We start from the raw sequence: 16,794 nt of genomic DNA, 5'->3' as shown, positions 1-16,794 counted from the left end.
TGTGACTAAAAATACACTGAGAATTTTGCATTACAGCAGGGAATTATCAAATTGTACATTTTAACAATTTCCTGTAGATTTTATTTTTAGAGAAAAGCAGTAATTTCCTAGATCACCTCAATTGATAGGATGCCTGTCACTTAAGAGGAAAAAAACTGATGCTCAACGACCCTCCACTATTTTCAAATACCATTCTTCAGCTGGCATTTGTGGTAATAATAATTAATAACTTCCACACTTTACATCTTTGGCATGGTTTAACACAGACAGGTGGATGTGCCAGTGGCACACAAACATTATGATATAAAATGCACTTTACACTGTTTTGGCAATGGTTTCTGAACATGGACAAAAATGTAATTAACAGAATAGTAATTAACTGATTGATAACACCCTGGTGTTCAGTGATCTTCCCACAGAGCAAGGCATTTCAGTATTGGCAGTAGGGAAGAAAATCTGTCAAGAAATCAATTCCACCTTTACATTCTCTACAAATGTTATTGGAAAAGGAAAGGGAGAAAGAGAAACTTGATATAAATCCTTCTCATTACTTATTCCTTGTACAAGTATCTATATTTGTCTAACAAAAAAAATAATATTTATTCCATCTAAGATTTTCAAACTTTAAAGGGCTTCTCTGTTCTGAAAATCTGCCAGGTCCCTACACAACAGTTAAGAAATTTCACCAGAGGGTGGCAGCCTGCTGCTAGAAATAGAAGGAAAAATCATTCTGAAGAATAAATGACAAAGACTGTTGGAGCACTGGAAGAGCCCAGTAAATGTCACAAACACTGATTAAGCAGAGGGGCCTGTTTGAGTACCGAAGTGCTATTTGAGAGCTGCTAAACCCTACTCTACACTATTAAATTACCAAGGGATGATTACATAGTCTCATTTTTCCAAGTCTTCTCTCCATCCCTTTTCCCAATATTAACCTACTTCATGCAGCACTTCAAACACTGCAATACATAGAATATTGCAGAATTAGTAGACAAAGAGCAGCAAGCTTAATAAGATACAAAAAGTTTAAAGAATATAAGATATTACTAAATCATTATTTCAACTTCCATCATCAGCTGTGACAAATATACACAATGTAAATCAAAACATACCTTCAATAAAACACCTTTTTTTTTCTGTGATCTAGGTGCTTTCTCCTCCTGTTAGACCGAGTTAAAGAAGGTGAAGAAGTGTTTATTTTATTTCCTTTTTCCAGTATTAATAGTATCATCCTGCTCTGCCCAGGATGAAGCCTGCAGGAATTCAGTGTATTAGACAAGCTGGCTAGAAGTGTCAGGAAGGAGAAGAGGACGGATGGACAGAGAAGGAGCACAGCTTTTGGATCTCACTGCCCGACCTTAAGAACAAAGAGTTGCAAATTCCTAAAGCACGGTGAAGTTTGGGCTGGATGAGCAGGCAGTGAGGTGGCCTGAAAATGGGCTGGAAGCACTGAGCACAGAGAGGCAGGTGGTGAATTCCAGCTGGAGGTCAGAAGTGCCAGCGCAGCCCAGGGCTGAGTGCTGGCTCCAGCTCTGCTCCCAGCTCCATTATCCATCTGGCTGACAGGGCACATCACCCTCACAAGGTCACTGGTGACTGATAAGTGACTCTCTGGGGTTATGCTGCTGGAGAAATGGCCAGCAGGAGCTCATGCAGTTCAGCTTAGGAAAGCCCAAAATCTTGTCCCTGCTGAGGGATAACCCCATGCACTGGTGGCTGATGGCTGACCTGGAAAGCAGCTTTGCAAGAAAGGATGTGTGGGTCCTGGTGGACAAACTGAACACGAGCCAGCAATGTGTCCTTGTGGAAGGATGGCTCCCTGTGAAAAGTGCATATTGTATGGCTCTATGCAGATATTTACCATATGTATTTTGATGTATTGATTAGTAGTGCTGTATTAACATTTTAATAATATGATAAACGTAGTCTTGTAGTTAAGAGGTAAATTTTGTAGTTAAAATAAGAACTATGTTAGTGGGATTTCTTTAAAAAAGGAATGAGGCACTTGCAGCAGACAGCAGCCCCAGGACACCGAAATCTTTCAGAGAAAAAGAAAATTATTGCCCCATTATCAGAAGAAATGAACTTCTTCCTGCCTCAAGGGCACTGTTAGGATTAAAAGGAAGAAGTTGGCATAGACCAGACAGAATCCTGTGTTAGAATGGAATTTATGCATCATGTATTAAGTGTATGAATACGCAACAAGTTACTGTTTTTAAGGGTTAATCCTCTGTTAAGGTGGGTCCTTTTTTGGGCTCCTGCTTCCCAGAAAAAGGTACCCAGATGTCCATAACTCTTTGTCTCTATTGTCTCATATTGTCCTAATTCAATTTGTCCAAATTATTATTCCTCTAATTGTATTACTATTTTTATAACCATTTTATTACTATTAAACTTTTAAAATTTTAAAAACAAACGATTGGCATTTTTCACACTCCCAGTATCCTGGGCTGCTTTAAAGGGATAAAAACAATTCTTCATTCCCAGCGTTGCTGTCACTAAGTTATCATTCCAAGAGCTAAGAAGCTCCAGAAGTCTGGATTCCTATGGATTTGAGTGGTGCCAGGCTCAGGTCCCTGCAGCTGCTCCCCAGCTCACATCACAGCACCTCTGTGCTGCCCAAGGCAGCCCTGTGCCAAGGGGTCACTCACAGCTCTGTCCTCTCCTGCCTTCCATCTGCTCCTAAGCAGGATTTGGAACTGTCCCTTCCCAGCTGAAGGACCTCTCTGGAGCACTTTTCTCTGCCCAGCTGCTATTTTGCACAAGTTAATAACAAGCACATAAATATTTCTCCCTATCCTATGTCAAAATTGGTTATAATTGGTAATAAGGATTAAAAGATACTGAGTGAAATAAGTGACAAAGATAAAAGGTTCTTTTCCTTAAAAAAATCAAGAAGGGAAAGTTTGGCTGTTTTAAACATAATGGAAATTTCCAGAATGCTTCATGAGTATCCCATTAGGAATTCCTGCACCTGCATTTCCCAAAAGTGAGTGAAATGACTCAGACCAGAGCAGTTGAAAAATATAAACTAAGAAGTGCAATTTTTAACCCTTCACATCTGTTTGCTAAAGGAGCAAAATATCTCAGCTACCCAAACCAGGTTGTGCATAGAAAATCAGATATGACTTCACTGTTAAGCAACTTTAGAATAATTTAATGTAATCTGAAAAATCATTTACCCATGTCCTAAAAAGAAACTGCTGTTATCTCTTGAAGATACTCATTCCATATTCATTCAATTGCCAGTTAAAATATTGCACTATTTATCCAGAAAAACTATAGTACACCGCAACAGACAAAACAAACATTAATATTTTCATTTCACTTTGATCAGAATTTAACAGCAGCATGATAAAAAAGCAGTACTAAACTAAAAATAATGAAATTGTGTTCTGAAGGCTCTTTTTTTTCCCTCATTCTCTATGTTTAGAGTTTAACATTGCTTCTTGGGCTTGTGTTGGGACTTTTTCCCTCCTTTCTGGGGAAACCAGAGATTTGAGAACAAAGCTGCTAATAGGAAACATATGGAAAAGTTCTGGAGTAAATGAAAATCTGACTTGAATTCCAAATGCCACGTATCACATACCACGGTCTAAATTATCTGCTAAGATAAATGCAAGATTTACCCTCCATACTCAGTGAATCATGTGAGATGGAAGACAAGGTTATGTACGAAATAAACAAAACCAGACTTGCATGATATTTAAGAGACTTCCAAAACTAATCAATATTTTGAAGCAAGTTGGGATGTTTCTCAAAGCCCACGTGAGCCAGTAAAAGATTGGCTCAATGGAACATGCTGCCTTGCTGCAGACAGCCTTGCTGCAATTTTTCACATAAAATATGAACATTCCTACCCAAGTGAACAGTCAGGCTCTAAATTTATCCACTGTGCTGCTGTGGTTGCAGTGGGACCCCCACACAGCCAGGTTCTCCTGGGCATGAACACTTTCCTGTCCCAAATCCCTGTGCAGGGGAAATGTGACAATGATGAGATTTCTGGCACAGCAGCACTGGGGACTCAGTTTTGATGAGAATCTCACACATTTCCACAGGCAGCCAAGCTTTGCCCACACTCCCTGCTCAGCAGCAGGGAATTGAACAAGCCTGGATGCACCAGAGTAACCAGATAAACAAAGAGCCCCTGGAGAAGTGATTCCCACACCTGGTTCATTCCACCTGTGCTACCCAGCGCCTGCACAAAGGTTTCTATCAGAACCAGGCAGAAACACTGAAATCAACAGTTTCTCCTCACAGTTACATTTGCAGGAACTATTACAGTGTTACAGTCTCTGCTAAGAATGGAAAAAATCTCGAACTGTCAGGCTGCCAGAGGATGGAAAATTTCCAGAGGGACAGAGAGGGAGCAAGTCACAGACACAAGCATAGACTTGCCTCTTAATTCTTCAGCTGGTGTTATTTCCAAAAGCTGTTTAAACATAAAGACCAATGAAAATATTTTTGTTCCAGAAACACTCTTCACAGAACACTTTAACTCATTTGTGGAAAAAAACCCCCAACTGGCCTGCCATTCTAAAAGATAGCATTTTACCAAAATTTGTATCTTATTTAGGCCACCAAGAACATCCAGTCACCATTATTATCTTTCTGTCAGCTCTGTCTTATCTTCTTTCTATTCTCCAGGGCAAAACGAGGAACAGACTGAAGGAGGCAGTCACAAGTTGGTAAAAAGGGCCTAATTTTTAGCATGAAGAAACCATTTATATATCAACCTTGTGAGATGATGTCCAGATTCAGGAAGTGACAGAATAATCTAGTATTCTGCAAGAGTAATAAAAGCAACTGTCTATACTAATTTCTTCAGCAGCAATACTGTGATGCAGCTTAATTATTACTTGCTTAAAAAAATGTAGTGATTAATACCTAGACTTTAATAACTTCAGGAAAGCTTACTTGGCTTTTTGAAATGCATATTTTTCACTTATAGTTTAAGCTAATACATTCAGTTTCTATTTAGATGTTACCCTCCTGTAAATTAATATTACTGGTATCTTATATTTCCTCAGATATTAGATTTTACAAGGAAAAAGCCTTTTGACTTAACTCCATTAAAAAAATTACTAACATAGAAAAAGAAAGTCAGATAACTTTCAGAAAGACAGCAACACTAAATGTCAGTACAAAAGTAGAATATTTTACCCCCATAGTCCCTGGCTGCAGAATGCTGTCCTTTAATAGGAACCTACAGGACCATCATGTAAGAGGATGAATTTTGAGATGAAAGAATCAGGGTACTTTTAGGGGCTAACTTCCATACAAGCACCTACCTAACCTGGGCAGTTAATGATCCCTCTGACAAACTATGCTCCTGTACAGTGGCCTGTAAATTTGAGATGTTTGATAGGAAGATAAAATCTGTTGTGATGCCACACAGAAGAAAACACTTCAAACCTCACCATTATCACACCAGACCCCAAAAGCACTTTCTTAACCAGAATGCCAAGAGATCCCTTGTTTCCCCTGTCAGGACCACAGTTAATAATTAGCATTTATAAAGCCACAATCTTTTATTTCAGAAAAGTAGAAACTAAGTCTGATCTAAACCCAGTCTTCAATATCCTTCTTATTGCTTCCCTCTAATAGATGGAAGAAAAAAAGTAGCCACCCTTTATAAAAGCCCTTTATCATTATTTATGATAAAGTCACAAAGTGAGTATTTTAAAAAGATAAAATGTTTCTTACCATAAACTAACTACAACTCTTGGTGCTGTTTTCCTTGAGAGCGTTCCATTGGAGCACACATGTGCAAGGCAATATTTCATTACTCCTATTTCAGGAATGCTTTGCCTTAGCAACACTGTGTTTTATGGATTCATACTGCTTCTAGTGCCTTGCTTGGGACAGAAAGGGTAATGTATGCTTCCCACTTGAATAGTTCCCTCCCAAAATCAGAATGCACAGGAACCTGAGAAGAGGAGAAAATGTGAGCATGGAAAACACATCTGTCAGACGTGCAACTGCTTTGTAAAGGCACTGCTCTGTCTTTCTAAAAGGCACCTTTCCCCTCAAACATCTCACCATGGCTAAATCCAGTATCTACTTCAGTCATTACCAGTTCAAAACAACTACCCCAGTCCCCATTCTGGGGCTGCTTTCACAACACACAGACTTATTTAGAAGCTTCAGCATTACGCCAATGTTTGGCAAAGATGTGGAGGGAGATCTGGACAGCTGTCTTGCATTAAAAGTGACATTTTTAAAGGGAGCTACTACTATCAGCTCAGTTCTGTTAAAGTTTAATCACTCAAAGCACTGATTTCATGCCATTCCCTTACTAAGACCCAGTTAATATTTTTTTAATAATTAATTTTTTTAGAACAAAAACATTATGGATGCTTATATTTTGGCTACAAACAGCTTTAAGCATTTACTCCACTCTTCAAAAAGCAATAGAACAAGGCAAGAGAAGGTGTTGGAAGCAAGACAGAACAAGGACACACTTGCCAAATTACTATGGAAAGTCTGTAATGTCCAGATCAACGTTTCCTCCTTAATGAAATGGAAAGAGCAGCTGTGGCTGCCCCATCCCTGGCAGTAGCCAAGGCCAGGTTGGACAAGGCTTGAAGCAGCCTGGGATAGGGGATGGTCCCTGCCCATGGCAGGGGCTGGAGCTGGATGAGCTTTCATCATTCTGTGATTCTCTGAGTGCTGGTTTAAGTGTGAGCCTTGCTCAAGCCTTCTCAATAAAGCCTTTTAAGAATCCCACAACAGGTAATAGAAGAAACAACTTCCAGCCAGAGTGATTGGATCAAAATAAGACCCCCCCAGAGCTCTGCCAAGGAGGAGCTGTGACTCACAAATTATTCAAACCACAGAGAAACCCTTTTGATTTGATTAACTCCCATAAATCAAAACACACATTTATTTTATACGTCAAGCACAAGCATTGCTTCCAAAGGACCATTAACATTAAAGAAAGTCCAAACAAAATGGAGATCAAAATGGAGCGTAACCAAAGGAAATCAAGGGTAGAGAGATTATATCTTTCCTTATAAGACAATATGCCAGGGTACAGAATGATGTGTAATAACACCTGGTCTTTCTGTGAAAGCTTCCAAGTCACAGATTCTGGCTGCATAAGAACTGCACTGCAGGCCATAAAGGCAACGTGGTGCCAGCATTATAAGCTTTGTGCTAAAAGGAGAGGATTTATTCTCTTTAAGAAAGAAGGGATAATAAACATTAAGAACCTCTTTAAGGCTGATCTTCCATTTCCAGACTACAGGAGAGAGCTGAGCAGCTGCCTGGCAGAACCCTCTGCCCCACCAGGCTGGACAGTTGTATTTGTTTGAATACTTCTAGAGCAACAGGTATTTAAGAAAAGAAACACATCCTGTAGTCCTTGTAAAATCAAAGACCATCACTCCTAAACATACTCCAAAGAGTAAATAGGAAGCACTTTCCATCACGTACAAGGGGAAAATTTCTACTAATGCAAAACATTTTCCTACTCATGATCATTCAGGAATGCTTTGGCAAATAACTTAGACAACTACCCTTTATCCTTGCCTGGAAGTGCCTAAAAAAGCTTATAAATATTTGATTTTCAGATTGGATACAAACCTGAGAACAATCTGAAGTTGCAAGCACATTTTCTAACTCTTTAACCAAAATTGCAGGAAGTTCCTAGCTATAAATGAACAAAACAAGGTAATGAATAAGGTATTAATATAAATTATTATGGTAGAATTCACATGATCTCTTTTAGACATCTACCAGTTTAGGGCACTAAGTCACCAGTTCTGCTCAAAATAAATAAGAAGTGCCTGCTTTGGAATAGACACTCAGCTCCATTACCTTCCTCACTTTCTTCCCTTCCAGAGCACTGTGTTCTTTTATTTACAATGTTTATTAGTGAGTGCAAGACACCTGCCACATACTGTGATCATTAATATAATTTTATATAAGACACAAATCAGGCAAACTAAAGACTCTTTTAAAGTTTGAGGTCCAACTGCTAATACTGCCTCAAGAAAACGAATATACCTGCACCAGTAAACAGTGGTTGCAAAACCAGACAACTATTCCCAGAACTCCACATGGGAGGAAAACACAGCCCAAAGTCATCTTGGAGCAACCGAAGCAGCTGTATAAAAATACAGAGTATAACACAAAGCATATTTATTAAACAAGCTACTCAATTACTAAAAACACAAGTGTCAGCTGACAACAGTGACTCTCCTCAGCTCAGATTTATAACTTCATAAAGTTCAGGGTATTTTAGAGTAACCAGACACTATTTGCTACAGATAATATTGCTTACATCAATTTTCAACTTGTTTTATTATTCCAGTGTAAATTGTTTATGACTACTTGTTGCTGTGTTAGTGAAACATGATGAGTACACCACAACCCTATTTAGATGCCTCTACTGTAGAAAGTAAAATCCATATTTTAAAGAGCTATAACCTCTCCCAATATACTATTAAATCCTTTTAAGATTTCTAACACAGCAATATATTCAGAAAAATGTTACATCCCTCCTCTTCTGTCAGTCCTTCAAAGTCAACTATTCACTACCATAAATTGATATTGTCATACACAAAGCCTCACATATAAATTTGAACATGCCAGGAAATTTGAGACTTTGCTTTTGCAGTACCAATTGTTCCTTGCACATGTCCATGCACAAGTGTAACCAATCATCTAATGAGATCAGAGCTTCCTAATGTATTGCTTCTAGATGCAAAGATGCTTCTAGTGAATTCAGCCCTAAAAATTCAGTGTATCACTGTTCATTAGTAGAAGTCACTCAGAAATTTCCTATGAGATTATAATTAATTCCCATGCTACAAGGTCAATAAGCTTGACTGTTTTAAGTTGCTCAACATGTTCTTCCCAGGAGCTCTTAGCAAAACAAAGCAAAACATTGAAAACAGGCTGCACAAGATGTGGATTGCCAGAGTTTGGATCTCATAATACCACCTACAAAATGAGAAATAAGTAGGGACCACACAACAAGGTTCAGGTCAGAGGCAACAGAAAGCACCACACAGGGCACAGCTCTGTCCTCCTTTGCTTTTTTAAACAGATTAGGCCTTGTCTCAGCTCTGTTGATATGATTTGATGGCCCCTTTTCCATAACCTTTAAAAACACATGTTCCCACAGGGACACTCTCCTGGAACTTCCATTCCATGAAGAGCAGAACAGCACCAAAGCCTGGGAGGGCTCGGGCTGGGCTGGAGGCTCTGCAAGAACAACACCTTCAGCATCTCAATTTGCTGAGCTCTACACTGCAGTCAGTGACTTTTCAGAGGAGTTCTGGCACAGGGTAAATAAATCCAGCAGCCACTACGATGTTCAGTCAGCTCTGCTGAAGGCAAGCACAGGGAAGAAGCACCTCTGGAATTCCCAGAGGCTGCAGGTGGCTGCTGACAGCAGTGCTGGGCTGCCAGTTAAGGCCTGAAAATTGGGATGCCAAGAGCTTCTGTGCCTACAGTGTGGCTTTGAAGTGCAGCCCAGCCTCAGTGACATTGCCTCCAGCTGTTTCCTACCCACAGGTTTTACAAGGAACCAAATTACAGCCTTCCCAGTGCCTTGTTATATCTGACTGTGCACTCCCTTTTTTACTGTGCCCTCACTCACAGGAACAAACATCACCAATTCTTATCTAAACCACAGAATTCCTTCCAAGTTGTCAACTGAGGATTTTTAAATTTTGAGCTTGAGGCCTTTTCAGACATCTGAAAGCAGGGCCAGACTTGCGCAATTCTATTAAGATCATGTTTCCAGCACAGTCCTCAGGTCTAACTTCCCCAGCTTGGCTTAATTTGAGTTCTCTAAACCCTCTATAAACAAAATACACTTCCCCCTTATACTTCATAAGGAACCATTATAAATTTTGGAGGGAAAGGAAAAAGAACTTACCAAGGAAAACTGACCAAACATAAAGAAACCTAAGAATCTTTTACAGTCAGACAGTGAATATAAGGAAAAGGCCCAATAATTGAAAGTAATTTATACCTTCTTATTATCAGGGCCATTCACCTCAAGGCCACTGGTAATCTTTTCTACTTTATCCCAAGAACATTTTGACTGAAATTTGGAAATTTTAGATGCGTTAATTAGACCATACTCAACTAGCTAAAACCCCTTAAATTAATAAAATAATAGAATAGCCTTTCTTGTGTCTTCAGCTCAGAAACAAAATTGGAAAAGCTGAAAAGTCTAATAAGTTGAATACAGTTAATGGAGACAGTGAAATTCCAAAGATTTTAATTGATGAAAAGGATCTATCCAAGTTTAACTAAAGAAAATAAATCAGCTTGAAGTCAACTCAGACTTCCAGCTTGCCATACATCCCACTTTGCATCACAACTGCATAAATAAAACGATGAAAAAAAAATTACAAATCAACATTAAAAATAATTCCTTCCAAAGCATTCTTAAAACTAAAAAACAAAACATGCTGAAAATTCAATAAAGTTTTACAGCCTTTGAAACACGAAGTCTTACATGAAGGATGCTAAATTTAATCCCCTCATTATCTGACTTGTAAGGAAATTCCTGCCACACCACAAATGAAAATGAAGATCAAACCACACGATTTGACCAAGATCACAAAGTATAGACTTGTTTGTCTCCAAAACAGCTCTTGCCACAAAACAGGAACTGAATCTTAATATATTCCATGGCTAGAGCTGCAACAGCCTCTGAAGCTCAATGTGCTTCAAATCAAGAGCTTCACCACAGTTTTTCAAAGGACAGACTCTTCTGTCCTGCCACCATGGATTTTTAAATTCACCATGAGTTTTTAGATCTCCTAAGAGCTTAAGAGACTTTGGGACAATCAGTAGTAGAAAACAATACAAAACTATCAGGTATGAAATCAGAACGCTGATTTTTATCTTTGGATAAAATAGTTTTATGTATGTTTTACTTATAACTGTTACTAGAACAAAGCTTCCAGAAATATGTGCCATGTTCTTTGTCTTGTGCTTAAAAAACCCCAAAGTTTGTAGAAGCCAGTAAAATTTTACCAACTGGTCATAAAAAAATTTGGTGGGGCTTTTTTCATCTCTCACTGTGTATATATTCTATGAATTATTTAAGAAAAAAATAATTACTGGTTTTGATTTAGTGGTACAATGGAGCTATTCAACTATTTGTGGCACCATTACTCAAGGACTATGGAGTTTTAATTTCTCTCTTTCAACCTCTCCCTTGTATTCTGCATTCCCTACATAAATACATGACTGCTTTAGTTTATTTCTAGTTTTGCCAACCCTTACAATATCACTTTGGTCATGACTTCTGGTGCTTTTCTGAATGTTAGAATTACACATGAATTATCTTATATGTATTCTTGTCCTCAATATTAGAGAAGAAACTTGAAAAGGCTGAGCAAATCATCAGCTTCATGAAGCTCAAAGATAAAAAATGTAAACTGACCACTGCATTTTAAAAAAAGTTATGATACTTCTAAGGCACTTTTTAAGAAGAATTTTTAAGAACCAGATTCTTCCTTGTGAACAGATTTTGAAATAAAGTAATTCTTCTACTAAGCCTAAAGCATAATTAAATGCTTTGGATAAATCATACACTTAAACCACTTCACCAAAAAAAATTTCCATTTCCTCCATTCTTTGCATATATCACAGGTATTTAAGTATCATACAGCAGCAAAGGCAGATAACTGTACCTTCTTTCTTTAATTCCTCTTAAAACCTAAGATAAATATTTTTCTTGAGCAAAATGGTTTCTGTTTCGTGTCCTAATTACCCTTTGCACAAGATTTATGCTTTCTCTATGCAATTTGGCAAAAAAGATGTTGGAAAGTTGTTGTGAATGCTCAACTTTAACACCACCACACCAACAGCAATGTAGAGAACAAATCCTTTGCAGGAAGGAGAAAGGACATGGACATTGTGGGGGCAAAATAAGGAAGATTTCTAAGAACTTACTTACAGCACATGCTTCCCCTTGATTTTGGTAAGGTTAATTTTTTTACTGTTTCTTAACTTCATCCTCAGAGGACAAACCCTTCACAGAACTGAATCACTGCAGCTGAACCCGCACAATGAACTAATAACCTCTGTAATCATTTTTGAAGCCTTATTCTCTTTTTTTTTTTTTAATGGGAGTTAGTAACTCCCATTAAAGAAAAGAATCCTGCCAATTATATTGAAGGGATTCAATATGAACAAAGGAGAAATTGCTTCACAGCCTTATGACACAGCATCTACAGCAAGTGATGATGTGGCACAAAGCAGTTTTTTAGATTTTACTGGCAAATCAGAAGAGGGGCCACAAGGCTGTTATTTTGTGTTGCCTTCCCACAAGGCTCCTTCCCACAAAATATGGCTTAGACAGACCTTTTGTTCCTCCAGCTGGAGTAGGCTATGTCTTAGACGATTTCACCAGCACAAGAACTTGCTGCCCTCTACAACTTGAACTTCTCAGACGTCCAAAGAGTAAGTTTTCTTGGTAAGCAGGAATAAAATGAACTGATTGCGTTATTTTTCAGCAAAGAGTGATTCATGCATGTTATATAATATTTAGCTTTCTGCTTGCAAATACAATTACTGAGCTCTGACTTGATTACAGGCGGTAAAGAATCAAGCTTCTAAGATTTTCTATTGTTTTTCAACTTTGTAATTATGTTTTTATCATATTGTGTGCATCTGATCTGCATTTCCTGTTATCAAGTTTCGCCTGACATGAGTGTTTTAAAGCTAGTTGAATTCCTAGAAATATTTCATAAGAGGTGTCAGTGTCCCAGTGCTCTGAGACACCACCTGCAAGCCTGGCAGGACAGTTACTATTCTATCAGTAAGATACTCAGGTACAGACAAAGTATCAAAATGTCTCCCCAAAACCAGCTCCTCACTCTCCATTAAACCTGTGCAGACTTTGGTACATATTACTTCTTATTTGCCATTTCATTTGACACGATGGGAGCTCTCTTCACATTGTCCACATGGCAATTGGATCAATCACACAATGGCCTTATTCCTCAGAGTGAGAAGACTTACCTGGGTTGTCCTTCCTGGTTTCTAAGGACAACTGTGGCACCAAGAACAAAAATTATTAATCGGAAGTTTTGTGACTTGAGAGAATAGAACCAGAAGGTGAAGCTCAACTTCTAGACTGCAACTGAAGAGGGAGGAATCAAAAGGAAATAAAGAGCATGAAATAGGGAAAGGGGACAGACTGGGATCTGTTCCACAAAACCAGAAGGCAGTTGTGGGAGTTAGAAACAGAGTTTAGATAGACACCAACTGGACTGATTAGAAGATATTCTGATATACACTGCCTGAAATGTGAAACCCAGCAAATTCCTCCTGAAGCACAGAATTCCTTCTCACCCCAGCACAGTGCATTTATGCAGCACTGTGGTGCAAGGCTGCTCTTTGTCTCTGCTAATTGCTTAATTAGCTCAGACATCCCACACAGCTGCAGGGATATGGAGTCCCTGGCTTTGCAAAGGACCTACCTGGAGAGCAGATCCTGACTCCAATCAAACCTGGTTTTAAGGTTTTCATCAGTTATGAAACTGGACTGCACTCAAATGCAAAGTTAGATATGCAGGTTAGACAATGCCCCATGGTGGCACCCAGCCCTGGCACACACAGGCTGTGGCACACAGCACAATTGCAAGGATGCAGCAAATTCCAATAGTTTGTTACTACTTTTCTTCTTAGAATTCTCTCTGTGCTGTTCAGTTCATAGAATACATCACCCATTAGGTAATCACCACTAGGAACCACCAGAAATGACTACTTGTCTCATCTCCTTTGTTACTGAGAGTGTTCAGTAAACAAATATTGACAAAGAGTCCCTTGGGTACAAAACATATATGAAAAAAAAAAGAGAATAACTGCTTTTCTCTCTCTGCTTCAGGGTATACTGAGCAAAGTCTCTTAAATTTTTCCATGACTTCTGTGGTTTGACTTGCAATGTAACATTTTGACTCATTGCTGCTTAAATTGAACAGCTTGACATGATTCACAGCTCTCATTCTGCCAAATAATATGGTTCCTTTGACTGCATAAAGTACTCTAAAAGGTTAGACTGGCTTTGAGCATCAGAAATTTGACCTGCAAAATGATTTGCCTTTCACAACATCAGGATTTCACCTCAGAAGGGTATTTGGGAAGTAAATTAGTTCACATCTATAAAGAACATATGATTACAGAAGCAGAAGACTACAAAGAAAACTTACCACTAAAGATTTATACCATGGGCAGTGCACGATGGTTGAATTGCACTGGCTTTAAATAAATAATGGAACAGAGAAATCACATCATCCTTAACACAGTACCAAGTCAGTCATGTTTTGTGCAAAATAGAAAAACACCACAAAAATGCCACAGAACATACAATTTGCAAAGCCACATAGCTTTCTACTTTACATAACATACAATATTTCCAAGTAATCTATTTCAATGTTCTTTTTATAGAAACAATCCTGTTATGGTACCCCTCAGTACCAAGCACAGCACAGGTGGACAGCTGACTTGCCTGAAGTCAGACCAGAAAACCTCTGTTTACTTCAAGGACAGTAAATTTTTTATGTGGAAGGTACAGATCAGAACTTGGGTTTCCTAGTAATGTCACAGACTGTGTTGCCAAAAAAAGGCATTATTCTACTTACTTCATTAGATATTGCTGCTACTTAAAACTTCTGTGCTATTTATTTCATAACTATCTAAAACTTAATGTTTCTTTTCATCAACAGGTCACAACGTATCAATTTAAATATGGGGATTCTGAGGCACCTATTGATCCTCCACCTCCTCTGGGCTGCTTTGGTTTTTTGCCAGTATGAAGACTATGATTTTGAGGATGAATATGGTGGGGAGCCAGATCACCAAGGTCCATATTATTTTAACCCAGATGCCCAAGTTGAAGCTCGTTTTCCTTTCCCAGTTGAGTGTGCCAAGGAATGCTTCTGTCCACCAGCTTTTCCCTTATCCATGTACTGTGATCACAGGAAACTCAAGACAATCCCAAACATCCCCAGTCATGTCCAACAACTTTATCTGCAAAACAACAACATTGAAGCTGTGCCTGCAGGACCATTCACTAATGTTACCTTCATAAGGGAAATTAACCTCAGCTACAACAATATTAAATTCCATATGATTGACCATGGTGTTTTTGCCAAACTTTCACACCTAGTGCAACTTCATTTACAACACAATGAATTGGAAGAATTTCCATTCCCTCTGCCCAGTTCTCTAGAGAGACTCCTCCTTGGTTTCAACAACATTTCCCGGTTACCTGCAAATGCATTGGAAGGATTGCCCAACATGACCACGCTTGACCTTTGCAACAACTTACTTGATGACTCAGTATCCAAAGACAAACCCTTCTCAAACATGAAAAATTTAATGCAGCTCAATTTATGCAACAACAAATTACAGACGATGCCTCCTGACCTGCCACCATCACTTCGGCATCTTTCTCTTGAAAATAACTCCATTTCTCATATTCCAGAAAACTATTTCCACAGACTTCCCCACATCATTGCTCTGAGAATGTCCCACAATAACCTGCAGGACATTCCAAACGACACCTTCAATCTACCCAACCTTCTAGAACTTAATCTTGGACATAACAAATTGAAACAAGTGTTCTATATTCCAAGAAGTTTGCAGCATTTGTACATTGAAGACAATGAAATTGAAAGTAGGTTGATGGTTAAACTTTGTAAAAAGGAATAAACTTAGTGGATTTTGGCATTGGTTGTGGGAGGAGCATGGGGAGAATATCATCCTATATTCTTTGGGATGCAATATAAGCACATCCTCAGTCATTTGAGACCAATTTGAAATTAGAGAGGATTTAATTTTTGAAGCTTTCCTCTAATTCACAATTCTTTGTAAAAGTTATCCAGTTTTTCATGTAACAGCTAAATTTTTTTTCTAAAATTGCTTCTGAGTTAGCAACTGATAAAAACACACAGAGGAAAAGAATTATTAAAATATTCTCATAAAACAGTAATTACAAATCCCTTACCTCACAACCTTATATTTTGCAAGCCCTCAAATTGGTACCATTGTCAGTTACAAAACTCGTTTAAAACATAGAGAAGGGTTATATTACTGTGCACCACAAAAACATTTTCCATTTTAAATTTCAAACATAAGTTTCAGTTTTGCAATAGGCATAAAACATAACCACTTTTTGCAGTTTAATTCATATTTTTCACTCTCTTACAGACATCAATGTTACTGTGATGTGCCCAACTCTGGACCCACTGAACATCAAGCAGCTAACCTACATACGGGTGGACCAGAACAAGCTCACAAGCCCCATCAGCACCTACGCCTTCTTCTGCTTCCCTCTCATCAGAACCATTTATTATGGAGAGCAAAATGTCACTGTCAGCAGGCCAAGCCAGCTCAGAACACCGGTGTTCCGGCGGTTTCTGACACCAGAGGAATTCCAGGAAGCAGAAGACAATCATGAAACGCTCAATCAAGAAACTGAAGAAGATCATGAAGCAGAAGACAGCTATTTTCATCCTTACTATCAATGAAGTAATCATTGTTAATAAGTATATATAGAAACTTCTCATTAGTCTGGGTTATTCAGATCTATCCTAGAACAAGTGAGCAGTTTGGGATATTCAAGATGAATCTATAAAGTGGAGATAGGAGTTTAAAGTAGGTAAATGCCCTATTAGTGGTGTAGTAAAAAACAACACTAGGAACAAAGAGCACTCACCTGAGCATTAGATAAAGGTCTGACACATAACCTGGGTTGATGATGGGATCACCTTTGGGTGAGCAGCCAAAGTGAAAGAAAATGGACTTGAAATT

At 38.5% G+C, this 16,794-nt stretch overlaps 2 protein-coding genes across 6 annotated transcripts in view; one reads left to right on the top strand and one right to left on the bottom strand.

Annotated features, from left to right (window-relative positions):
• The window catches only part of CENPP (centromere protein P), a 121,311-nt gene that overhangs the window by 69,723 nt on the left and 34,794 nt on the right, over window positions 1–16,794 (bottom strand). The window lies entirely within an intron of this gene.
• On the top strand, window positions 12,364–16,584 carry OMD (osteomodulin). Its single transcript, XM_030956903.1, has 3 exons — window positions 12,364–12,438; window positions 14,706–15,658; window positions 16,192–16,584. Exons 2-3 carry the CDS (start codon window positions 14,728–14,730, stop codon window positions 16,509–16,511), a joined length of 1,251 nt encoding a protein of 416 aa, XP_030812763.1. The 5' UTR covers window positions 12,364–12,438; window positions 14,706–14,727; the 3' UTR covers window positions 16,512–16,584.

This window comes from Camarhynchus parvulus, chromosome 12 (genome assembly GCF_901933205.1).
Source record: "Camarhynchus parvulus chromosome 12, STF_HiC, whole genome shotgun sequence".
NCBI lineage: Eukaryota > Metazoa > Chordata > Aves > Passeriformes > Thraupidae > Camarhynchus > Camarhynchus parvulus.
The sequence above is the reverse complement of the archived record's forward strand: the minus strand, read 5'-3'. Positions and strand labels throughout refer to the sequence as shown.

Bases quoted from the DNA above. Each gene is read 5' to 3' on its own strand.
- OMD (XM_030956903.1), top strand. From the start codon at position 14,728: ATGGGGATTCTGAGGCACCTATTGATCCTCCACCTCCTCTGGGCTGCT. The intron at 15,659-16,191 runs GTAGGTTGATGG...ACTCTCTTACAG, and splicing joins TGAAGACAATGAAATTGAAA to ACATCAATGTTACTGTGATG.